This window comes from Condylura cristata, unplaced genomic scaffold (genome assembly GCF_000260355.1).
Source record: "Condylura cristata isolate star-nosed mole 26May11 unplaced genomic scaffold, ConCri1.0 scaffold00021, whole genome shotgun sequence".
NCBI lineage: Eukaryota > Metazoa > Chordata > Mammalia > Eulipotyphla > Talpidae > Condylura > Condylura cristata.
In genome coordinates this window covers 30773091-30782037 of record NW_004567122.1, presented here as the reverse complement: position 1 = coordinate 30782037, position 8947 = coordinate 30773091, and the positions used below count along the sequence as shown (strand labels likewise).

The window sequence follows — 8947 nt, the reverse complement described above, 5'->3', positions numbered from 1 at the left end:
GGTCCCAGGTCGGGGTCGGAGGCGCTGACTTGGGCGATGGAGGCTCCGGGAGGGTTGTTCTCTGCTATATGGACCAGGTAGGAGGCCTGTTGAAATACTGGAGCATTGTCGTTGACATCTGCTATGTGCAGAGTGATGCTTACTGCAGAAGAGAGAGGTGGCTTGCCCTTGTCTGTGACTACTATAGTGATATTGTATTCTGGGATCTCCTCCCTATCTAGGGTCCCATCTGTTACTAGCTTGTAGTAGTTCTTGGAATAAGATTTCAGTATAAACTCCTTCTTTCCCAAGATGCCACAGTAAACTTCTCCATTTTCTCCAGAGTCTCTATCTCTTGCTTTTATCAAAGCAACTACTGTTTCTGGTGGTGAATCTTCTGGTAAGGGAGTAAATATTGAAGTCACAATCACCTCAGGTGTACAATCGTTCTCGTCTAGAATTTCAACTTGGATAGTGCAGTGGGCTGCTAGATCTCCAGGGTCTTTGGCTTCTATACTGAGAGTGTAACTGTTAGCAGTTTCAAAATCAAACTTATCCTTTGTTGTGATTTTGCCTGTCCTTTTATCTAAGTTAAAAAATTGTTCAACCTGTTCATCCACATTATGAAAGGAATAGATGACCTCCGCATTGATGCCTTCATCCTGGTCAGTGGCTGTTATTTGAAGCACCGGGGAGCCTGGAGGGACCCCCTCTGGCAGGCTGACCTTGTACACATCCTGGCTGAACACCGGGGGGTTATCATTGGCATCGGTAACTTGGATTTGGATCTGGGTGGTGCCGCTTTGGGGTGGGTCCCCACCATCCACTGCTGTAAGGATCAATTGATGGAAATTTTGCTCTTCTCTGTCTAGAGAATGTTTCAGAATCAGCTCAGGATATTTACGTCCATCTGGAGTCTGTTTTTCCAGGAGACCAAAGTACTCATTCTCAGTAAGGTGGTATCTTTGCAGGGAATTCGATCCAGCATCTGCATCCAGGGCAGGGTCTAGTGGAAATGTTTTACCCGACTTAGTGGATTCTCCAATTTTTAACTCATTTTTCTCCTGTTTGAATAGCGGAGTGTTGTCATTTATATCCTGCACTACTACTGCTACATGGAAAATATTTAGTGGGTTTTCAGCGACAATATCGAAATCCAGAGTACACTGAGGTTTCTTCCTGCAAATCTGCTCTCTGTCTATTCTGTCGCTTACAACTAAGTCCCCGGTCTCAGGATTTACAGCGAAATATTCCTTCTCAGCGCTAACTCGCAGCTTCCGGACTGGTAAGTCCCCAACGCTAAGCCCCAGATCCTTGGCGAGGTGTCCTACCACTGAGTTCTTGGCCAGCTCCTCGGGAATGGAGTATCGGATTTGCTCTGCGTGAGCCCCGCGGAATAAAGACAGCAGGAAGGCAAACAGTACCTGCCGCCATCGCGCCGTGCTGCTCCTCTCTGGGCTCTGCCTCATCCTCTGTCTCCCCCCACTGCTGCTCTGCTCCTGGCCAGGGAGAGGAATGGCCCGCCGTGGACGGTAAAATCGGCGTAGGGTCACTGTCTCTGCTTTTGTACTGAACCGGAGTCTGTAATGGCCTCCTCAGGGGGGTTGATTTCAGCAGGAGTCTACCCTGCTAAGAGGATCCCAAAGGTGTCCGTCATTTTCTCTCGTCTTTTGACCTACAGCGACGCCCAGAGGTTTTCCAGTGAAACTGCACCGGAGACTTGTGTTTCACAAAGAACCTCTTTCTTTCATTTGGATTTGTAAAGATTATTTGTTTTTAAAATGGTACACATTCACGTAATTCCAAAATTAAATGGCATATACTGCATATTCTATGGCTTCCCCTAGCTACTTTTAACAACTCATTCACGGAGGGGTAATGAGTATTGCATTTTGGGGGTGTGTATCAATCCAGAGATGTTTTGTATAGCGCAATTTTTAAAATAAAGGTTCTCTCCTGCTTTTATACAAAAATACAAATACATATGTGATATGCATCTTTCTTTCTTCAATCATTATGTCATGCTTATTATTTCACATCAGTACACAAAGAGGTTTTCCATTTATTTTTTAGAGTTAAGTAGTAGTTCATCTCATAGTATAATTTATTTCACTAAAACATTATTTTCTAAAACAAACCTAGTGCCCACTAAAACAAAGAATTTTTCCTTATGATAGTAGGCTATAAGTTATCTACTGGTCTCCTACACATTTAAAACATGTATCATTCTGACTCTGGAGTACATTCCTAGAACCAGCATCCAAATGTTTGACAGAGTTTCTGACTAATTGACATTTCCAAATTATATTTTTAAAGCTTCAGTGTTTTACATAATCTCATCTCAGAAATTACTTATCTCTCAATGTTCACTTGTTATTGCCTCTCCCCTTTCCCCATACCAGCTGATTTTATCTTGCTTAGCTCTAGTATCACACCATTGCTTTTCATGAAGACAAAAGCACTTTGAAATTAAAATTCTTAGGTTGCATTGAGGCACAGTGTGAAATGGAGTGCTACCACTTTCAGAAGTTCAAAGATCACTAACTTGTGTAGTTCTAGACATTTCTGTGTTAACTCACAGAACTAAATGAAAACACAAGAAACAAAGTGTTGCATATAAAACATTTTCCCACTATATCAGATCATCCTGGAGCCACACAGTAACTTGGCTACCAGAGAACAACTTGCAGAGACAACAATGCGATCTGTCATCATACAGCATAAATCACACCAGTTAGAATCTAAGTTATCCAGCCTTTCTAAATGGCTCCCATAATGACAAGGAAAAGATTTCTGAAAGCTATGTTTTCCACAGAAAATGAGAAGGGTCTCAGCAGTGTCATAAAAGCAATTTAAAATTACTGAAGTTACTCCTATGACCTACTTAAATGAGTGAAACAAAATGGACAACATTATTGTAATCACAGAAAGCACCAAAGGAATCACACATAGTCACTGCTGGGGCACCTCATAACAGTAAGAGCAAAATATTTCAAATATACCAGTTCACTTGAGAAGCTATCTCTGCTCAAGTTGTAGCTAATAATTAAGATTTTCCTCAGTACTTACAAATTACCAATGCTTAGTTATGATATAAAATAAAGTAAACTTCAAGAAAAGTATGTTAGCATGTAAACAGTAGAAAACTTAAAACAGTCTAGATTTATCAACAGCTTTGTAAGAGAATGCTTTAAGGAATTTACACAGTTGTCTCCTGTTTCATAGTTCTCCTCTATCCTTCCAGTATTGCATAAAGGAAAATGACACTTGAAGAAGAGTTGTAAAATTAAGAAAATGATGCTTAAGCAATAACTGAATGAAAACTACAAAGAATAGGTAATAAAAAACTTTCAGGAGTGGTAATGTTATTGATCTATGCCTCCCTTTAGAACAAAAGGGCACTAAAAAGCAAGTACCTTTATTTAATCTGTTACACACCTTATACAACTAGAGACATTATCGCAGCTTTTATTTCATCGTGTCAAGATAGACTCACCTGATGAAGACTGGGTTCTCCTTTTGTTTCAGGAAAATCCTGAGTTATCAGAAGAGGCTCGCTTTTCTCACAGCTCTCCTGGCTGATGAGCGTGTCCGCGTAGTTGGGTTGCGGAAAGATAAGATGACTCTTCCTTGAGTCTGCAGTGAGGGAGACCTCATGCGAGTAGGTCTGCAGGAAAGCCCGCACCCCGTCCACGCCCACAAAGTGCGAGGCAGGGAGATCTGCCAACCCGCCTCCTGAAGCCTGGAGCAGGCGTGACATGTGCCAGCGCCGCAGCCTGAGCGCCATGAGCACGATGACAAAGGCCAGGAAGACGCAGGAGACCACGGCCACCGCCACCACCAGGTACAAGGTCAGGTCGGAATCCTCAGAGTCGGCGGGGGTGCTGATGCTGCCCAGGTCAGCCAGGACGTCTGGGATGCTGTCGGCCACGGCCACGGTGAGCGTGACCGTGGCCGAGAGTGGGGGCTGGCCGTGGTCCTGCACCACCACCACCAGGCTCTGCTTGAGCGCATCTCTGTCCAGCAGGGCGCGCGCAGTGCGCACCTCGCCCGTGTGCAGCCCCACTGAGAAGAGCCCTGGCTCGCTGGCCTTGAGCAGGCGGTAGGACAGCCAGGCGTTCTGGCCTGAGTCCCTGTCCACCGCCACCACCTTGGTCACCAGGTAGCCAGGTTCTGCGGAGCGGGGTGCCAGCTCCACACCTGTGGATCCATCTGTGGGGAGGGCAGGGTACAGGATCTCAGGTGTGTTGTCGTTCTGGTCCAGCACAAACAGGCTCAGTGACACATTGCTGCTGAGTGGAGGGTCCCCACTGTCACTGGCTATCACCAGTAGTTGTAGATCTCTCATCTGTTCATAGTCAAAGGAGTTCAGTGCATATAGGACACCAGTATCAGAGTTGATGGAGACATAGGAGGACAGAGGGACCCCCTGGAGTGTCTCTTCAGCTAGGGAGTAAGTGACTCTGGCATTCTCCATGCTGTCAGGGTCCTGGGCAACGAGGGATAAAATGGAGGCTCCTCTAGGGTTGTTTTCAGGAATGTAGGCTGAGTAGGAAGCATGAGGAAACGAAGGTGGGTTGTCATTGATGTCTACCACGTGCAATGAGATGTGAGTTTCTGTAGAGAGTGGTGGAGTTCCATGGTCAGTGGCAGTTACTGTGATGTTATATTCTGAGACTTCTTCCCTATCTAGAGTTCTGTGTGTCAACAACCGATGATAATTCCCATAGGTCTTTTCAAGTGTAAATGGCTGATTATCCAGAATGGAACATGTGACAAGGCCATTCTCACCGGAATCACTGTCATGCACATTGAAAAGTGCAATTACTGTGCCTGGAGAAGAACCTTCTTGAATAGAGCTGGTGAGAGATGTAACTGTGACTTCTGGAGCATTGTCATTTACATCCAGAACTGTCACCAGGACCTTACTTCTGGCTCTGAGACCAGGTCCATCGTGGGCTTCTATATCTATATCATAGAATCCAGAGTCCTCAAAATCTAGATTCCCCAATAGTGTTATGTCCCCAGTCAGAGAATTCAACTGGAATAACTGAGATATTTTTTCTCTTACTTTCCGGAGAGAATATGTCACTTCTCCATTGGCTCCTTCATCTGGATCCGTGGCTTTTATGGTGAGTAACCGGGATCCCACTGGTACATTTTCCCGAACACTCACATAGTACTCAGGTTGAGTGAATATGGGTGCATTATCGTTGGTATCCACAAGTGTTATGTGAATTCTGGTTGTGCTAGAGTGAACCGGGTCGCCTCCATCGAAGGCGGTGAGAATCAGATGGTGGTGAGCTTCTTTTTCCCGGTCAAGGGCTCGCTCCAGCACCAACTCAGGGTACTTACTTCCATCAGCTCCACTCTGCACGTCCAGGGAGAAGTGGCTATTCGAGCTAAGCTGGTAACCTTGCAGAGAGTTTACTCCTACATCTGGATCAAAGGCTTCAGGAAGAGGAAATCTTGTCCCAGGATTTTCACTTTCAGAGATTTTTATTTCCCTTTGCTCTGTACCAAAATCGGGCGCATTATCATTCACATCGATTATATCCACTTCTATTCCAAAAATCTTCACTTTGTCCTCTAGGAGAATCTCCAGACTTAATACACACTTTGGAGATTTGTCACAGAGCTCCTCCCGGTCTACCCTCCCCGCGGTGACCAAGCTGCCGCTTCTCGGGTTCAGAGCAAAAAGCTGCGTCCTACCTCTGGAGACGATGCGGACTCCGCGTTCTGCCAGCTCCCGGGGGCCCAGCCCCAGATCCTTGGTGATGTTGCCCACGAAAGAGCCCTTTTCCAGCTCCTCAGGTACGGAATAGTGGATCTGCTCGGCTCTGATTTTCCACAGGATTCCCAGAAGAATGCACACTCTGGTCAGCAGGCTGAAGTCTGAGCGATGCCGAGAAGCCTCCATGACAGCTCCGCCGCAGAAGAGATTGCTCTGGGTTGTGAGTGACACCAGAGGAGCTCCCAGGGCTCACATCCAGATTTTTGGGGTCCAAGATACGGTGATTTCCCCGTAGGGTGTTGGAACTCGCAGGGATCCAGGTTGAAGCTTTCTTAAAGCCCTAGGGCCAGTGCTTTGTGATGCAGAAATCTTGTGGTTCGGATTAAATTTCTTTCCCCTCCCTTGATTGGTGAACAGCGACACCCAGAGTCCTAACCTGTTACTGCAATCTAGTCTGATAAAGCATTACTGGTTTAAGTACACTTTTCCTTTTCGCATCCTATATTCCCCTGCAAAGACTATTTCCCCCGCCCCAAACATTTTCTACCTCTTTTAAGTTTTTTGCATTATTTATTCTTCTAGGCCGTCTTTGTATACAGTGTATTGTGTGAAGGACACTTTTCTCCCTCCCAGGAACAAGGATTGGCTTGTAGAATGGGAAAATAGCTAGGAGAAAAGACAGTGTTTGGAAAGCTGGAGACCTGGACTCCAGTCCCGACTTGTGCAACAACAAATTTCCACACATGAATTGATCCTTTAGAATGAGACAACTATTTGATTCCCTTGTAAGAAAAATATATACTATTCAGGAACTAATTTCATTCCCCTGTGGAAGTAGGCTTGGTAAATTTAATAGGTTCGGAAGGTAAGTTTTTCATCAACTTTGTATACAGAAGCTTCTAAGTCACAAGATATTACTGTGACTGACATGTTCACAGTGTGTCCTCAAACTTTAGAAAAACACCTTTCATAGAGTGTACTTTCAATGTTTAGTGAGTGGTTGCATGATGCCATTGCAAAAACCTAAAATAATGGGTAAAGAATTCAAATTTAAAAATAGGTAACAAAAGTAAGGAGGACAAAAAGTTTGACTGAAGCATTATAAAGAGAAAACAATATTTTATCTAAAGACATTAGGAAGGGCATTACTTTGCTATTATTTGTAAGTTTACTTTATTATTTGTTTATTTTAGAAATAATCAGTAGGAGGAAATATTTCAGTAGTTGCATTTATTATCAGAGCATGTTTCATACATCTTTTTTTTTTAAAATAAATACCTAATTCACGAATCTGAGAAACCCTGAGATAAAGTAATTAGGATCCCATTCTTGTGGTTATTCTTTTTTTTTTTTGGTAAGAATTTTTTTAAATTAATTAATTGATTTATTTGTGCATACAGAACTGGGGTACAGGCCAGAGGCTCAGGGGTGGCGAGAGGCTTCACCATAGACAGAGTGGGGTACAGAACAGGCAGATCGACGAAGTACACTGCTGAGGGGAGCAGCGGGCGGGTCAGGAGAGGTCTGCCTCGCCATGTGGTCACCTCCAGGGCAGGTGGGAATCGAACTCATGTGGAAGTGGCTTTAGCTTCTCAGTGATGTGCTTTAACCCGCTGCGCCACCAGGGAGGGCCCTTGTGGTTATTCTTTACATAATAATTAGATTTTAGAAATTACTCATCAATTTTTACCAATCACAAAAATCCATTAACTAGTCAGAATTTTTAAATCTTCAGACTTTGGAAAATAAGTGACTCACTTCTCAGAAACCTATACACTAAAGAAATGTGGAAAAGCCTTTCTGTACAAATTATATTCATTGGAGACTTCCTGGTGGCACAAGGGGTTAAAGTGCTACACTATGAATGCACACAGCCACTGCAGCATGAGTTTGATCCCCAGCCAGGGAGCTGACCCACATGGCACAGCAGGGCTCTCCTGTCTCACCTGCTACTCCCCTCAGCAGTGTGTTTCAATCTGCCTGTTCTGCTCTCCACTATGTCTCTAGTGAATCCTCTCAGCACCTTTACCTCTGGCCTTTACCCCAGTTATTATATGCAAAAATAAACAAATATATTTTTTAAAGATTTATTTATTTGTACAGAACTGGGGTAGAGGCCAGAGATGCAGGGGGTGAGAGGATTCATCAGAGACAGAGTGGGGTACAGAACAGGCAGATCGACGAAGTACACTGCTGAGGGGAGCAGCGGGCGGGTCAGGAGAGGTCTGCCTCGCCATGTGGTCACCTCCAGGGCAGGCGGGAATCGAACTCATGCGGAAGTGGCTTAAGCTTCTTTGTGCTGTGCTTTAACCCGCTGCGCCACCAGAGAGGGCCAATAAACAAATATTTTTAAAAAATGAAATGGGATCAAAAGTGACTCATAAAATTCAACAATCTTTGCTAAATGTGACAAATCAAAGAAGTGCTAAGAGACCTGAATTACTGCATGACTACATAAATATATTGCAGCCAAAAATAAACAATTGAATTGTATTTGATGATGATGAAATAACCTTAATTTGGATAGAAAGTTCTGTCAATACAATTATAAAGAGTAATGCTTGAAAAAATTGAAGATTAAAAAAGCTTGAGTAAATTATCACACATCAACTAGGAAAGAGCATTGTTATCAATGAAGGTGATTATATCCAAGAAAAGCTCTCTTTAGCAAGATTTGCTGACCATACAGAAATGACAAAAGTGTAGATTGAGAATTAGTAATTAGGTAACTGCCAAAACTACGGAGCTATCAAGGAACTCATCCAGAAGTGAGCCACCATCCAACACCCCAGTTCAACCACCAACACCAGAACAATGAAAAATAACCAAGTAATTATGACTGAAATACTAAATTTGAATGAAAATGAAATAATACAAAAATAAAATTGAAGTGGTTTTGCAGAAACTCACGTGAGCTGAAGAAGAGAATTCATAAGCTACTTGGGAATCTTCATTGCTGGCACATACATCCATAGAGGAATCTTCACACAGGAGATCCTGAGGGGGAGCCATTTCCAGAGTCAGACTGGGAAAATTAAATTTGGTCTTTGCTGAATCTGACGCAACGCACAGATTGTAGGAATAAGGCAAAGTCCCTTCGTTGTAGTTGGGAAGTACCCCAGGTCCAGACTCGGAACTGAGACCAGGCTGAAAGCAGCTCCCCCAGGCAGAGTGGCTGGAGGACCACCTCAGGCGCAGGGCAATGGCCAGAATGACCGCCAGCAGGAAGAGCAC

The 8947-nt window shown here is 44.0% G+C and overlaps 2 protein-coding genes across 2 annotated transcripts in view; both read right to left on the bottom strand.

Annotated features, from left to right (window-relative positions):
* Positions 1–1553, bottom strand: part of LOC101625721 — a 16038-nt gene extending 14485 nt beyond the window's left edge. Inside the window, exon 1 of the mRNA XM_012727774.1 lies at positions 87–1553. Coding sequence (XP_012583228.1) covers positions 87–1448 — 1362 coding nt within the window. The 5' untranslated portion in view covers positions 1449–1553. The remainder of the gene's footprint in view (positions 1–86) is intronic.
* Positions 1554–1600: 47 nt separating this feature from the next.
* Positions 1601–8947, bottom strand: part of LOC101625491 (protocadherin Fat 4-like) — a 15230-nt gene continuing 7883 nt past the window's right edge. The window contains exons 3-5 of the mRNA XM_012727773.1: positions 8624–8710; positions 3476–5926; positions 1601–1654 (exon numbers count right to left, since the gene is read on the bottom strand). Of these exons, the coding sequence (XP_012583227.1) occupies positions 1601–1654; positions 3476–5926; positions 8624–8710 (2592 nt within the window). The remainder of the gene's footprint in view (positions 1655–3475; positions 5927–8623; positions 8711–8947) is intronic.